This window comes from Camelus dromedarius, chromosome 14, assembly GCF_036321535.1.
Source record: "Camelus dromedarius isolate mCamDro1 chromosome 14, mCamDro1.pat, whole genome shotgun sequence".
NCBI classification, from domain to species: domain Eukaryota; kingdom Metazoa; phylum Chordata; class Mammalia; order Artiodactyla; family Camelidae; genus Camelus; species Camelus dromedarius.
The window spans coordinates 57,059,598-57,075,918 of NC_087449.1; the positions used below are offsets into that span (position 1 = coordinate 57,059,598).

A 16,321-nucleotide genomic window follows, 5' to 3' on the forward strand; every position below is an offset into this window, starting at 1 on the left:
CCTGAGAAAGGAAATCATTTATAGATGCTGTGCAAGGACTTCTAAGTGCTTCATTCCGCTTAAACCCCACAAAGGTCCTAGATGCAGGCATTATAATTCCTACTAACAGATGAGGAAACGGAGGCTCTGAGAGGTCAAGTGACCTGCTTGTTCAAGGTCGCACTTAACAAGTGCTTCAGGGTACCGCTTGGCAGTTAGAGCTGGGATTTGAACCCAGGTTTCTCTGACATCTGGGGGGTTTTTTGCCAACACTGCAGCTGCCTCCAAGTTGGTGGTTCACCATGAACAGAACCAAGAGCAGTGGAGCAGGAAGCAGCCTCAGCCCAACAATGAATATAATTCTGGAGAGATCCCAGCCCAAGGTCAAGGCCTGGGTTGATGGGACCTCCAGCAGCACACTTACCCACCTGTGTGGTGACCTGGCGCCAGGCCAACCCCCTGGTGCTGGCTGGGTCAGGGTCTCGCCCAGGGGTGCTGATGTGGGGTGGTCACTTCCTCATACAATGACGCTGTGGGACGGGGGCAGGGACTGGGGCAGGTGAGGACAGATGAGGAGGGAGGAGGAGAGAGTGGCCCTGTGCAGTGCCTCTTGGTCTCTGCAGAAGGGTTTGAAGGCTGAGGCAGGCTGCCTGGAAACAGACTTTTAAACAATTTTAAAGATGTTTATTATTTTTATTATAAAATAAGTTCAACAAAGACATTTAGGAATTAGAGAAAGGTAGGGGAAATTACTCATAAACACAACTAACTGTTAACATTTAAGCATATGTTCTTTTGGTCCTTTATTTCCCTGTGAAAATTTTAGACACAACTGAAGTCTTATGCTCTATATAGTTTCTTCCCCAAGTTTCATTTCTCATGCTACCTCTAAGCATTTCCCCACATCATTCCTGCCTTGTCTTCCTGATTGTGGGAGGTGACTGAAGGCCGGTGTATCACTCATGGCACCCCTCCAGCCAGCCCTCTACAAGGTCTTAACACTGTTTCCGGTTTCCTCAGTGTTGTAAATAATGCCACGATGAACATCTTTGTGCACCAAGTCTTTTTCTGCTTTTAGAGTCATCTCTTCAGATTAGATTCCCTGGAGCAGGCCTTCTGGAACAAGGGTACAAACCTGTTTAAGGCTCCTGGTACATTCTGGAAAGAGCTTTCCAAAAGGGCCTTTCCAAGTCCCTTCTGCCTGCTGCTGCTTTAAAAAAAAAGCCCAAAGAATTAAGCCCCTTACGTGTCCAAACCTCTGCTGGGTGCCAGCCAGACTTTTAATTTCTTTACTTCAGGTAGCGGTGCTCATGGGTAAAACTAGGGCCGATTCCGGTTTCAACCACTGAGGAAGCCCCGCCCCGCCCCCCACCTCATTTGGAACTGTTTACCGTGTTGTCTAGTGACAGTAAGAATTACTAATAGTACTGAGTGCAGCAAGCTATCATTTGAGGCGCACTTGCTGTGTGCCAGGCAGACCCCTGAGCTCCGTGATATCCTCACAACAGCCCTTCAGGGTGGGTCTTAGATTCCCACGTTACTGCGAGACCAAGGCTCAGAGTCAAGGGAAATTAGTCCCCTGAGTTTCACAGCTGCTGAGGGATAGAATCAGGATTGCCCCCCCTCCCAGGTCTGGACCTTCAGAACCTGTGCTCTGAGCCCCCAAGTCCCTGCCGGTGCCGGGCTCCCATCACCCGCAACACCTGGTGCCTGGCCAGCACGGCCTCGGTCACCACAGAGCTAGGCTCATCCTCGGGGGAGATGACACCTGCTGTGTGCTGGGCCCTCTGTGGACTCTGTTAAGACATGCTGTCCGTCTGTTTACTCCTTCCAACAACTAACCCTAGTGGGAAGCTGTCATTGGTCTCACTTTTTGAGGTGAGAATTGAGGGTCAGAGAGGTGCATGGTTCTGCCAAGGTCACACAGCAAGTAGGAGGTAGGACTTGGGTGGGAACCAAGCCCAAGGGTCTTCAAAGCCAGTGTGTTTTGCATTGAAGGCTAGAGCTCTTTGGTGACCCAATCACGTCCCCTCACCCCTGCCACCTTCACCTTTGGTCTCATGAAACTGTGGTGGCAGCCATAGGAAATCCTGCTGCGCTCAGAGAACAGTCTGCACCTGCCGGCCCCTGGAGTCAGGTAGCCTTGGGTTCTGATCTTGGATCCGCCACTTAGCAGCTGTGTGACCTTGGGCAAGTTAAGTACCCTCTCTGAGCTTTCTCATCTCTGACGTGGGCACAATCACAGCACCTCATTCATGGAACTCCTCTGCAGCTGAAATGAGACCCTCGGTGGGTGGTGAGCACCCAGAGCCTGGTGGCTAACTGCCCTCCATACCACAGGGGCCTCACCCTCACCCCTCTGCCTGGTCTGTCTGCAGATGAGCGGGGCAAGGACCACCTCCGGGCGGGCAAGCTGAACCTGGTGGACCTGGCGGGCAGCGAGCGGCAGTCCAAGACGGGCGCCACAGGGGAGCGGCTCAAGGAGGCCACGAAGATCAACCTGTCGCTGTCGGCGCTGGGCAACGTCATCTCGGCCCTGGTGGATGGACGCTGCAAACACATCCCTTACCGGGACTCGAAACTGACGCGGCTGCTGCAGGACTCGCTGGGCGGCAACACCAAGACGCTGATGGTGGCCTGCCTGTCGCCCGCCAACAACAACTACGATGAGACGCTCAGCACCCTGCGGTACGCCAACCGAGCCAAGAACATCAAGAACAAGCCGCGCATCAACGAGGACCCCAAGGATGCCCTCCTGCGCGAGTACCAGGAGGAGATCAAGAGGCTCAAGGCGATTCTGGCCCAGCAGCTGAGCCCCAGCAACCTGTCAGGTGGGCAGCTGCGGGGGGCGCCGGCAGAGAGGGCCAGGACCAACAGACGAGAAAGCCTCTCTCCCTTTGTTTTCTTGCTTCCGGTTTCCCATCTGAGAGGCATGGAAGCAGTGTCCCACCTCCTCTCAACTTCACATGAGCGTAGCTTTTGAACAGTCAGGGAAGCCCTGGTGGGTGATGGCCCAGGTGCTGGCTGATGCCCCAGGAGGAGGCCTGTCTGCCTGGCCTGGCCCATCAGCTGGAGGCTCTGTCATCGGTTCCCTGCCTCCGGGCTGCACATCCGCCATCCCACCTGTCTGCCTGTTGTCTCAGTGGCAGGGTCGTGATGCTGTGCTGCTGAGCAGTTGGGTGACTCACCCCCCATGTCCTGTCCCCACTCCCAGTTAGGCACCATGAGATGGCAGCACTCACACCCAGGCGTTTGGCTGTCATCTGGCAGGTGGAAACCTGTACCTGGGGACAGGCCTGCAGGTCCTGCAACTGAGGGGTTCCAGGGTTTTCTTGATCTGAGAATCCCTTGGGGAAGGGAGCCTGAGTCCATCTGTCTATTCATCCACCTCCCCACCCACTTCCCTCTCTATCCATCCATTCTGCTCACCCATTGATCTACTCCTCCACCCATCCGTCCACCATCCATCCACCTGTCTATCCATCCATCCATCCATCCATCCATCCATCCATCCATCCATCCACCTACCCTTCCATCTACCCAGCCACCCTGCCATCCATTCCATTATTTGTCCATCTACTCACCCATCCATCCATTTAATCCACTCTCCCATTCAACCATTCTGCCCACCCACCCCATCCATCCTGCCCTCCACATGCTCACCTGTTCATTCACTCCATCCTGTCATCCATCCCTTTAGCTGTCCTTCCGCTCACCCACCCATCCATTCACCCAGAGTTCACTGAGCACCCTCTCTGTGTGTGGACCCTGGGGAGGCAGAGATGAATCAGATCCAGGCTCTGCCTTATGGTGCCCTAGTCTCCTGGGGAAGAAGGACCCTCCAGCAGAACATCGTGTACCTCTGGGGCAGAGAGCTGTACAGGGCACTGCAGGGAGAAAGGGAACGAGTGGCCAAGTCTATCTGCGGGTAGGGTGTGGTTGGTCGGGGAAAGCTTCACAGAGGAAAAGGGGTGAGGGAGTAGAGTCTTGGGGTATGAGAAGTCTCCCTGTTAGACAGGGTGGAAGTGGTCAGTTTGCGCAAAGATGCACAGAACTATAAGGGGACCTACAAGTAGTTCTGCCGGCTACCCGGGGAGTCGGGTGGTGGGAGGTGGCCAGATAGGGGTTGGCAAGGGCTGGAATGGAGGGAGCCTTGAACACCATGATGAGGGATTCCACTCAGACAATCTGCTTTCCCCCTCTTTCCCTCCTTCCCCCTCTTTCCCTCCTTCCCCCCTCTTTCCCTCCTTCCCCACCCCTGACCCTGCTCACCTCCAAGATCAGTGAGGTGCCTGGGACTTTTCCTCTCTGACCTCCTCTTTGCTCTTGCTCTCCCTTGCTCACTCTGCTCCAGCCTCGTGGCCTCCCAGCTGTTCCTGGAACAGTCACAGCCCCCTTCCTGCCACAGGACCTTTGCACACACTGCTCCCTTCTGTCATCCACAGGATCTCTGCCTGCCCCTCTTCCTCACTTCCTTTGGATCACCGCTTTCCTCATACCTTGTCCAAGAGGTCTCCCCTGTCCACTCATTTAAATTGCCACCTTTCTCCCTGAATCTTAACTTCTGAGCATCCTCCTTGCTTTCTTTCTCTTTTTAGAAAGTATCACCTTGTAACATGTTATGCATTTTGCTTGCTTTTCTTCCCCAGTTGAAAACAATTCTGAGTGTGGAGTCTTGGCTGTTTTGTTCAATGCCAAATCCCACCCCCCAGGGCCTGGAACATGTAGGTGCTCAAGAAGTATTCGTTGGATGAGTGTATTAGAATTTTATACAGAGACATGCTTGACGTAAGTTCAGTGCCTTGAAGTTTGTTTGAATGAGGACATAGTTGTCTTTTTATGGATTTCTGCTCAGTTCCTGCAAACCACATGCACCTTGGTCACAGCCCCTCGTTTCTGTTTTTCTCCCAGCCCTGCTGAACAATCAGGCACCCCTAAACCCTGTCCAGATTGAGGAGAAGCCTCTGTCCCCACCTGTGATCCAGCATGACACAGAGGCGGAGAAGCAGCTGATCCGGGAGGTGAGACCCTGAGCATGTGGGAGAATAGGCAAGCAGCCAGGGCCCAGGCGGTGACCACCTCCAGGACGATGTCATTTCCCCTCCGCCATCACCTTGGGGTTGGTACTCCAGTCTCCCTTTTGGAGCGCAGCCAGCTGGGGCTCAGAGAGGTGCTGTGATTTGCCCAAGGTCACACAGCTAAAGAGAATCTGACCTGGGATTCAAATTTGGTTTTTTGACTCCAGAGTGCAGTCCATCCCACACCAGTGCCTGTGTGTGTAGTGGGGGGAACAAAGAGGGGTGTGGGGTGTCTGCAGGAGCGTGGTCTCTCCTCAGTACTGCTGCAATGAGTGGCTGTGGATTGATGGCAGTGGCGAGGGCATCCCTGGCTGGGCGCATGGCCTGTACCTTGGTGAGGAGGTCAGAGTGCAGCGGTTGGGGCTGGGAGCAGGGCAGCCTGGGTAGGCTGTGGGGAGTCCCCAGGCACCCATTTGACCAGTGGATAAGTGGGGTGTTAGCTCCCCAGAAAAAGCTGTCACCTCGGGGGACCTGGGTCCTCCCACATATGTGCCTCCTAGCATCACTGGGAACCAGCAGGGCAGGTAACACCGCAGTTTACTGATGTGGAGCTGATTCCAGAAGTACTTACACCGCCAGACACGCAGAGCCTCCTAACTCCTGGCTTAGGCTCTGTCCCAACTCCAGGCTCTGTTGGTTTCTGGGGGTTTCTGCCATGTGGGAGCTGCATTCTGAGACCTGAGCACGTGGTGGGGTTTGACATTTGATGGTCCCTTTAGGGCACTGGCTTTTTCCTAGTGGAAAACCTAATGCCAAGTGGGGACAGCTCTGCAGGGCCTGGAGCCTGGACGTGTCTGCAGCTGGGCCTCTGCCACTCAACTATGACCTCAGGCGGGATCAGCCCTGGGGCCCCCAGAAGCCCTGGTCAGGCTGGGAGGGCCTGGGGCCCAGCCTCTGGGAGGCAGGCCGGGTAAGGCCTGGGGGAGTCTCAGTCCTGTGGGCTGGAGGGCTGGGAGGAATGGATCAAAAGTTCTGAGTGCTGCTCATGACAGGTGGAGGCTTTTATGGTTTGGGGAGAGGCTCAGTTGTGGCCCCCAGATGGACCCCCTGGGAGGCCCCAGTGAAAGTTCTGGGAGATCAGCCGCTCTCTCTGCCTTTCCCCTGCTGCTCTGGGAGCCCCTGAGGCCAGGTGGGGTGTCAGGCCTGTCTCTGGAGCCCAGGGCCCACCTCCTGAGGGGGTATTGGGAGAAGGGGCCTTTAGGGGTGGCTGAGCACAAGCCCACAGGATAATAGAAATCATGGTTTGAGAGTTCAGGGTGGGTTTTGGAATCACACAGGGACAGGTGGACGGATGTTGCTCACAAAACTAGCAGGAAGGTTGGCCTGGGGCTGGGCTGGGAGCTTCCTCCCTGAGATTGGGTGGGCAGGTAGCCTAGGTATTTAGAAAGCAGGGCGCTGCCGCCCCCTAGTGGTCATCCTGGAGAAGAGACGCTGCTCTGGGCTGGCGGCTATGGGGATGGGGGTCACCTGCCTCCTCCTCAGGGCGCTGCCCCCCGAGACCACCACCACCAAGTGTGTTTTCTGGCTCTGGACTTTCTTCTGTGAGCCACACTTGGAGGAAGAGCTGAGGTGGGGGGAGATCTGTCCTTCTTCCCTCCCTCCTGTTCTTTCACTTATGATTCTTATTTATTATGCACCTACTGTGTGCCTGGACTGTGGTTTCCTCCCCACTCCGGAGCCAGTACGGATGCTCAGGATGAGGGAGTGGCCCCGTGTGTGGTAGAGAGGGCGCCGGGCCAGGAGTCGGCTCAGCCACGGGCTGGAGGTGCGAGTCCACGGGCTTCTGTCTCCTGCCTGTACCCCGAGGAATTCGGACTAGAAGATTCCTTGGGTCCACCCAGCTTTTTCATTCTGCGAGTCCAGTCCTTACAGGCTCTGTGCCCGGGCAGGTTGTTTAAGCTCTCCAAGCCTGTTTCCTTATCTCTAGGGTGTGCATGGAGCAGCTCTGCTACTGCTGGACGAGGGTGAAATGAAGGCATCTTCTCCCCGCTGGGCTGTGTAGCAAGCACCAGGCGGGGCTCGGGGGTCTGGATTTGCACTCTATCCCCCCGTGCAGTCATCAACAAGCGTTTTCTGAGCACCTACTAGGCGCAGGGCGTGCTAGGTGCACGTGGAGCCGAGGAAGAGTGTTACTGTTTTTAATATTAGAAGTGACAGCCCGTTTTGTAGACTGTGGGGGGTGATCTGGTATAGGGGGAGAAGTCTGTGGTATAGGAGGGTGGGGGGATTGAAAGAGCAGGGTCCTCCAGTGGGGTGGTTTGGCTCCTGGTGGTTCGTCCTCTCTCTACAGGTGGACGGGAAGCTGTGGGACTGGTGGGGAGGGGTTCATCACTGACCTCTTCAGTGCTCTCTGTGGAGGACGAGACAGGGAATGGGGGAGCAGAGGGCTGCGGAGAGACGGAGGGCGGAAGGACCGGAAAGGGGTGCTCCTCACTTAGAGGTCTTCCTGAGGTTTGGGGGTCACACATTTGCAGGTGAGAACAGAAGCCGGTGCTGCGTGCATGGGGGCTGCTGTGTGTTTACACACGTGTGTGTATCTCCAGGCAGGTCTTTCTGGGGTGTAGGTGCCACTGGGCTTTGGCCTGGGTTTCACTGAGGTCAGGGGTGTGCTGGGAGGGGGTAGTGGGGGGCGCTGGGGTGAGGGATGGGTATGGTGCTGGCCCTGGGACCCCAGCTGGGTAAGGAAGGTGGAGCCGGGGCGGAGGCAGGAGAAAGGGTGGACTGGAGGTCTCCATGAGGCCGTCGGAGAGCTTGTGGTCCTGGCAAGTCTGGAGCCTCTCCGGGCCTCAGTAACTTTGCATGTATTGCCCTGAGGCTGAAATGCATCTCAAAAGTGTCACAGAAACCGTTACATTTTAATGATTCTCTGTCTCCTTTGCTCCGGCCAGACAGCCAGATCATGCCGTCCGTGCCGTTGTAGGATTCTGTGCTGGCTCTGTACTTCCTGAGGATCTGGAGAGGTGGGCGTGTGCAGGGCTTCTCCCACCCCAACCCTGTCCCGCCCCTCCGGCTTACTGCCTCTGCGGGCCCCTCTGTCAGGAGTGGCTCCAAAAGACAGCAGGTCAGAGACAAACATTAGTTCACAAATGCCCGGCCCTCCCCATGGGAGACGCCCCTCTAGTCTGGGTTCCCCTTCAGCCTAGCAGTTCTGTTTCATCTCTTGCTGATTCAGTGGCTGTCCTCTGATTCCCTTGCACTGAGGCTGCGAGACGGGATGGTGCTTGCTCTCTGGCAGGGAAGCTGGATGATAAACCCATAATCAAATAAATGTAGAGAATGATGGAACTTAGAATCCGTGCTAAGAAGCAGTATGCAATGTGACAGAGTGGTGAGCGGGCGTCTTCTGAGAGGGTGATCAGGGAGGGTGGGGTTACTAAGCTGAGGCCTGAAGGGAAGAGCTGGTGAGGGAGCAAGAGCGAAGGCCCTGAGGTTGGGGGAGGGAGTGGGTGTGTCTCAGAGTGGAAAGCGGCTGGCGTGGCAAACATGGGGTGGACAGGCCAGATCACTGGGGATTTGAGGTCAAGTTGAAGAGGTTAGATTTTATCCTTGAATCTGGGACGCCATTGAAACATGATCCAATGGATACGCATCTGCTGTGTGGAGAAGGGTTTGGAGTGAGAGTGGAGGTTGGGGACCAGGTCTGGACCAGAGCTAGTGGTGATGGCCAAGATGGAGAGAGAGGCAGGTGCATAAAAATATATTTCATCTTTGATGGATTGAGGGCCATTTGGTTAAAAGGCATTAGTTGATGTGGAAAGACGTTCGTGGTCTATTGCTTTCTGAAAAAAGCAGATTACAAATATGTATATATATGCATATTATAAGCCCATGATAAATGCATAGAAATAAGTTCAGAGGGGTCTTCACCAGCCAGTAATTACCCCAGGTAGTGGAGGTAGTTTGAATTTTGTTCTTTTGGCTTATTTGTATTTTCTGAATTGTTTGAATGACAAAAAAGGAATACTGAGAGCTGGGTTTTGCAGTGGTGATAAAATGCTGCCCCTTGCGTGTCCCCCCACCACTCCCAGGAGTACGAAGAGCGCCTGGCCCGGCTGCGGGCCGACTATGAGGCAGAGCAGGAGTCCAGGGCCCGGCTGGAGGAGGACATCACTGCCATGCGCAACTCGTATGATGTGAGGCTGTCCACGCTGGAGGAGAACCTGCGAAAGGAGACAGGTGGGCGCCCCCCTCGCCCCGCAGCTCTCAGGAGGGAGGCCAGCCTGCTCTCCTCCTCACCCGAATAACTGTTAGAGTGCATTCCACGCACCAGGCTCAGCTCTATTTACTCCTCACAGCAGCCCAGCAAGGCAGGCACTACAGTTACTCTCATTTTATAGATGAGGAAGCTGAGCACAGAGAGGGTAAGTAACTTGCCAATGGTCACACAGCTAGTAAAGTGGAGCCAGGATTTGAACCCAGGCAGTCTGACCCCAGAGCCAGCATTCTTACCCACAGCACTGTACCTGAGGCCTTGGCCACTGGCTGGGCCCCCGCCCAAGGCTGCCTTAGAGTTAGGATGTATCACTCATGTAAGTCCCTTCTCCCAGTTTCTGCATTTTCTACCGTCTCCTTTCACTTTTGAGCCCATTTGTTACCAAAGCAACCACACCCCAAAGTAAGCATTCAGTCATTAGCAAAAACTTTTACCTTCCTGAAAATCTTTGTCTTCTGTTTGACATTCTAGAATGTTCCACCTCGTCACTATTTTTTAAACCCCTGTGCTGCCAGGCAGCCCAGACTTCCTAGTACTCACTCAAATATTATAAAATCCATCGTGTAATGAGGACCATGTTGGTCCCCTCACTGGTACCGTTTATTGGGCATTGCTGTTCGCCAGGGACTGGCTGGGGGCTTCCCCCGAACTCCCTGAGTGACTCAGGATTCACTGCACTCTCACGTTGCAGGTGTGCAGACTGAGGGCAGAGAAATTCAGGCCGCGAGCTAGGGAGTGGTTGTCCTCTTTCAGCAAAGGGGACTGCAGGGCTCTCTCAGGGAAGCCCAGGACACGCGACAAAGAAGGGGGTGGGATGTAAAGGAGGCGGTCGAATGACCGTGAGCTGGGAGCAGGAGGCCTGCACAGCCATCATCCCATCCCAGCTGGCAGAGAGATGCCCCTCTTGGTGTAGACCCAGAGGAAGAGGGAAGGGGAAATTCTAGCACTTTCTATCCTTCAGAACGTTCCCTGCAGCCCAGTTTGAATAGCAGGCCTCTGAGGGGTTTTATTTGATCGTGCTAAAATTCATCCACGGCATTCATTTAACTTCCAGGCTCATGCATATCCTGTGGACAAGAGCCCTGAGCTGGTCACCCCAGCGTGGGCCTCTCAGGGTCTTAGGTGTGAAATCTGATGATGGGGAGCTCTTGCCTTGGGCGCAGAAATATATTTTTATGCACCTGCCTCTCTTGTGCGAATCCAGCTGTCCTGCAGGGCAGTCAGTTTATGTATTAAGAGCAGTCCCAAGGCAGGGTGGTAAGAGCCCAACATCTAATGGGTGGGAGGTCAGAGAATGGAGAAATCATGGAGCTGATCAGGGAAGACTTCCTGGGAGAGGTGGAAGGAGGCAGGGCTTGAGTTCTGATGGGCAGAGGGGCAGAGATGGGAAGCCAGTACTGGGGGGCTTGGGAGACTCTGTTCTTAGGCTAGTCTCTTGGAGATGGTGGGCTTGGGGCCAGCTTGCAGGGAAGGGTCCCCCCATTCTAACCTGTGAAAAGCTAAAGGCAGGTCTCCATTGACAGAGGCTGTCCTGAAGGCAGAAGTCCTCTACAAGGCCGAGGTCATGTCCAGGGCTGAGTTTGCCAGCAGCTCTGAGTACTCACCTGCTTTCCAGTATGAGACAGCTGTGAAACCCGAGATCTACTCCATGCCTGACACTCTGCCCAGTGAGGATGTCTTCAAGGTGGAGGTTTCTCCCAGGTTTGAGGAACTGCCCAAGGTGGAGACCCAAGTTTCTTTTGGGTCTGAAGAGTCTTCCATGCTCAATGAAACCTCCATCTCTGTGGCCTTCCCTGGGCCCGGGGAGCCCTCCAGCCTGGGGTTCTCCGTGGCCGAGGTGGAGGCCCAGAGCGGATACTTCCTGGATGAGGATGTCAGCCAGGAGGCCACGGAGCCCCTGTTGGAAGAGGAGCCCTTCCTCCAGGAAGAGGAGCCCCAGCTGCTGGCCCTGGAGCTGTTACCAGGCCTGCACGACCCGTTTGCTGAAGTGGAAGCCAAGCTGGCCAGGCTCTCCTCCACGGTGGCTGGGGTGGATGTGCCCCACGCGGACGTACCCAAGGTCAGCACGCAGGTAGCTGATGTCGTGCAGGATCCATGCAGGAATTCAGGGGGCAGAGCTCGGCTGGGGCACAGAGGTCACTGGGCATGCGCAGACACCTAACCTCTGCTGCTCCGGCGTTGCCGGCACCATCTCTGCGGTGGCTCTGGCGTGGTGGTGGCTCAGGTATTCAGGGGTCTGGGGAAGAGAAGCTCTGTCTAATGCTCTGTAAATCAGTAGGAAGGTTAGGATCGAGATCCCAGGTGATGCCAGGTGGGCACCTGTTTTGCTGAGGGAGGAACATCTGCTCGGGAAGTTTGCTGGTTGCCATGGTTACACTGCACCCCAGGCCTGAAAGAGCCAGAGGCAGCCTTGGTCAACCCTCCTGCTCTCAAAGGGGGGGTCTGTGCGAATCCAGCTACCTCTCGGGGACCACCCAGGGGTCCTGAGATGCTGCTCTTCCTCCATCCAGGCCCTTTGCCCAATGCCTTCTCTCTTTTCACCTCTTCTTTTATGTTTAAAATTCTTTTTTCTCTTTTCTCCCTTTTGTTCCTTTCCTTTCCTGTGTGTGAGGTTGTGTGGGTATAAAGATCACAGGCCTTTGAATCAGACAGACCTGGGCTCAGATCCCAGCTGTCCCACTCACTCGGTGGTGTGACCTTGGCCAGTCACCTTTATTGGCCTCCGTCTCCTTGTCTATAAAATGGGGATGCTGATGCGGGTTACACATGAACTCACGCGGGTAACACCTCTGGGGAACATAGCAGGTGCTCAGAACGTGTGGGTCTCTCCTCTCTCCCCCATTTCCTCTCTCTTCTGTCCAACCCCCCCTTATCTCCTCTCCCCTTCTTCCAGCCCCTCTCTCCCCAGTGACTGGCAGGGGGAGGAGGTGGGGTGGGTGAGCAGTGTGGGGAGTTGAAGGAGAGGGCGGGGCGGGGCAGCAGATGATGATTCTGGCTCAATCATCCCTCTTCCCCACTTCCTGCTTCCTGTTCTCCTGCCAGCGCCCCTCTCTGACAGATCTGCTGGAGCCCCATGACCTCAGGCCTGAAGCTGAGGCAGCTGACGACCCTCTGCCCAGGACTGTGAGTCCACTCCCCCACCCTCCGCTGGGCCCTCCATGTGGTGGGGATAGTTCCAGGGGTGTGGTTCTTCCTGTGACACTCCCACTAGCCTCCTCCCTCTATGGCCTCAGTTTTCTCCCCCAGAAAACAAGGACAATGACCCCAGTTCTCCCCCTGGCTTATCAGAGACTGCAAAGCAGCGTCCAAATCAAAGGAGCTGTCACACTTCTTTTTATTGATGTGTTAATGAGAGGCCACTGTTCTACAGTGATTTTCAAGCTTGCCTCTGCCACGGAACCCTTGTCCAAAGCAGAGTCCTGGAGTGTGTGGTGGACAAGGGCTGTGGGGCAGGGGCTGGGGGCCCCTGAGGCACTGTCAGGGAACTCTCGCCACAGTGGGGGACCCATTTTGGGCCCTGCTGCTCTCAGACCCCGCCTTTTTCTTCTCTTCTGTTTCAGAAAGTACAACCAGTCAAGGGGAGTGGAAGGAAACCTTTAAATCTACCCACGTTCATGGAGAGAGAAAGCGATCTGCCGGCCTCTGTACCTGATTACTGGGTAGGAGCCGGCAGGCACTGAAGGTTCTCAGGAGATGGTAGATGGAGAGGTCTGGGGCACCCTGGCTAGCAGGGGGCATGGAGCTGGGTCCCAAGCAGGAAGGAAGGGACCATTTGGGGGGGGTTGCTGGTGGAAATGGTGGCAGCAGGAGCTTGATTGGGCACATTTTTGTGGAAATGGTGTCCCCGAGCCAGAAGTGAGCTGTCCCAGACAGCCAGGGGCCAGGATGCCCCGTCTAGGATTGAGGCTGCTGTGAGCTCCCGTCCAGGACTTGGCCTCCTGCCTCCACCTTGGTTTCTCTTTGTGCTCAAGGAGGTTGACCTGGGCCCGGAAGTGACCGAGGAGGTGGTGTTGGCAGCAGAGCCTGGTGCAGGGGCCGAGGCTGAGGCTCAGGTGGCCTTGGAGGCTCAGCCTCAGTCCCTGCTGGCCATGACAAGTGCAAGAAGGGACAGTGTGGGCGTGGAGGTGGCAGTGCTGACAGATGACCTCCTGCCCATCGTGGACCAGCAGCAGGTGCTTGCCCGGTAAGCTCCTGAGCCTGGGGCCAGTGGGTGTTGGGACCCAGTGTTGGGGCTGGAGGGAGCTATGCCCTGGGCTCAGGGGTGGAGGTGTCCATAGATTCTTTCTGAGCCCTACCCAGATCTCCTGATGTGGCTGAGGTGGCCCTGATCCTCTCCAGAGGTGGGGATGGTGCTCAAGTCCTCCAGGCAGGCAGGGTTTTGCTCACGAAGCTGCCTGGGTGCCCCCAGATCCCATCCCCGCCTGGAGGTGCCAACTAGGGAGCAGCTGCTCCAGGAGGAAGGGAAGGGACTGTCCCCACCTGGTCTTTGTGGGGCCTGGCCTGCAGGTTTCAGGATCCCAGGGCAGGTGATGCAGGCTTTCCCTAGGTCCCAGCTGAGCCTTGGGTGCCCTCCTGATGGATGACATGTTCCCCCTAAGGCTAAGCCACCCCAAACACCGCCTGTGGCTGCCTGGGGAGCTGAGCTTTCCTCACTTGCTGTGCAGTTTTGTGCAAGTCACTTAACATCTCTGAGCCTTGGTTCTCACCTCTGTAGATGAGATTAGTGTCAGGCCCACTTCCATGACAGAGTTAGCCCCATGGCCTAGGGTTCAGCTCCTTTCTGGTCCCACAGTCCATGGTTCAGACATTAACTGAGCAAATGCTACATGCTGGACACCAGGATGCAAGCATGCATGGATGTCGCCTTGGCCTCCAAGGGGCTCTCGGTCCAGGGGGAGCCAGGTACGCGAGACCTGGGGAGGCAGGTTCTGGAGCAGTTAGACGTGAACTAGCTGTGCAGTTGACTCCCCGGATTCTCGTCCGCCTCCCCCACTTCCCAGCTCCACCACCTGGACCAAGGTTAACCTCTCTGTGCCTTAGCTTCCCAGCCAAACAGTGGGTGATAGAGTTCCAGCTCGAGAAGCTTGTTGTGAGGGTCAAATGAGACGATGCCTGCAGAGGTGGCAGCTCGGCGTCTGGCGCACAGAAAACACCCAGCACATGTGACAGTTTTCAGGGTGTGGTCTGGAGTGTGGTCAGGGAAGGCTTCTCAGAAGAGGGGACACCTAAATAAGGTTTACACCACAGATGCCTCAGGGGTGGCATTTGAGGTACAAGGCACACACAGCCAAGGTGGCCCAAAGGTGCAAAGGGCAGAAACAGTCTGGGTGTCTGGAGAAGCAGCAGCCCCGAGTTAAAGCTGGAATGAGTTAGGGGTGGTGGGGTACAGGGGGAGATTCCAGGGAAGCACTGTGTGCCCCTGGGGCTGGGGCTTCATTCTGATGGGGACCCTAGAAGGGTATTTTTGTACTGAAGTCTAGTTAATTTACAGAGTTGTATTAGTTTCTGGTGTACAGCATAGTGATTCAGTTATAACCCAGGAAGGATTTTAAGTAGAGGAGTGACTTGGACACGGCTCCCCTGTTACCTGGGTGCTGTCGAGCTCAGAGCCAAGCCTGAAGCAAGTCTAGGCTGGACTGATGGGTTTGCATGGCCCCGTCTTTCCCTCGAGCGTGATCTATCCTGTTACGAGCCCCTGTAACGCCTGTGGTTATACGCCCCTTACATCCCTCTGGGAAGAGGCAGAATCTAAAACACTTTTGTGGTGCTTTATTGGACAGTGGGGAGCTCCACGTGAGCCTTTCTTTGTCGTTATTTAAAACGTGTACCTTCAGAAGGTTCAACTCTAAACATTTGGGAGCATTTTAGGCATAAATATTTAAAAAACACACTGTGCATGTCCCTGACTGAGCATTATGCACTGACTGTACTGAGCATGCTCCACAACCCAGGGTTACTCTGATCCCTCAGGCTGTCCGGAACACAGCTGCGAGCCTGCTCCGCTTCGCAGCCATCAGCACGGGGAGGCGGGTGGACCAGGAGCCGGTGGACCGGGAGGCGGGTGGCGAGTCGCAGGTGGCTCAGCTCTTGGTCCAGAGGGAGACTCCCGCCCTCCCCTTCCTGGGGGCAGAACCACCGGGGCAGCTGGGTGTACAGGCCTGGGGTCAGGTAGATCTGGTAGGAACCCTGGGTCTGACCCGGAGCCGGTGGCTTCGCCTGTCTGGGCCTCAGTTTACGTCTCTGTGAAGTGTGGTTGTTGGAAGGAGTGGGTGACATTAGGCTGGACAGCCTGTGCTCAGTGATCGGCAGGCTTTGTTACGTTTGCTTTCTCCTCCGTTTCCGCAGCTTGCAGCTGTTGGAGCAGCAGGTGGTCGGGGGGGAGCAGGCCAAGAACAAGGACCTGAAGGAGAAGCACAGGCGGCGGAAGCGGTATGCGGACGAGCGCAAGAAGCAGCTGGTGGCAGCCCTGCAGAACTCCGACGAGGATAGCGGGGACTGGATGCTGCTCAACGTCTATGACTCCATCCAGGAGGAAGTGAGGGCCAAGAGCAAGCTGCTGGAGAAGATGCAGAGGAAGGTGAGGCCCCGGACTTAGGCCCCGCCCCGCCGGCCCCGCCCCTCCGGCCCCGCCCCGCCGGCCCCGCTCCGGCACGCAGGCAGCGCTGGGCAGGGATTCATCCCTGATCTAGACACCTTGTGTATTTAGCGCCTACTGTGGGCCCTGACCTGTGCTGGAAGCAGTCCCGGTGACAGGTGCTTCTCTGCTGTCGTGGAGCTCACGGTCCAGGGGGAGTGTGCGTATGTCTAAGTAATAACACAGCAGTGAAACAAGCAGGAGACTGTCACGGAGGGATGGCTCAATGAAGAGAATAGGGATGGAGGCTGCTTTGTTTCCATTTTTTCACTTTTACTGAAGTACAAATGCACAGATCACAAATGCACAACTGAATTTATTTTCACAAAGTGAGTGCCTTGTGCCGCCAGCACCCAGATGTGCCTGGGCCACCTTAGATAGGGGGACAGGGCCATTCTCGTGGAGGCGGTTACTTCT

General features: G+C 55.7%; 1 protein-coding gene across 7 annotated transcripts in view; it reads left to right on the top strand.

Moving 5' to 3' along the window:
* Positions 1 to 16,321, top strand: part of KIF17 (kinesin family member 17) — a 40,563-nt gene that overhangs the window by 12,737 nt on the left and 11,505 nt on the right. For 6 of the 7 annotated variants that reach the window (XM_031464253.2, XM_031464247.2, XM_031464251.2 and 3 more), the window contains 8 exons: positions 2,358 to 2,810; positions 4,891 to 5,000; positions 9,086 to 9,233; positions 10,794 to 11,341; positions 12,313 to 12,393; positions 12,831 to 12,929; positions 13,242 to 13,453; positions 15,616 to 15,847. In XM_031464253.2, the coding sequence (XP_031320113.2) occupies positions 2,358 to 2,810; positions 4,891 to 5,000; positions 9,086 to 9,233; positions 10,794 to 11,341; positions 12,313 to 12,393; positions 12,831 to 12,929; positions 13,242 to 13,453; positions 15,616 to 15,847 (1,883 nt within the window). The remainder of the gene's footprint in view (positions 1 to 2,357; positions 2,811 to 4,890; positions 5,001 to 9,085; positions 9,234 to 10,793; positions 11,342 to 12,312; positions 12,394 to 12,830; positions 12,930 to 13,241; positions 13,454 to 15,615; positions 15,848 to 16,321) is intronic. The other variant, XM_031464249.2, reaches the window with a different exon arrangement.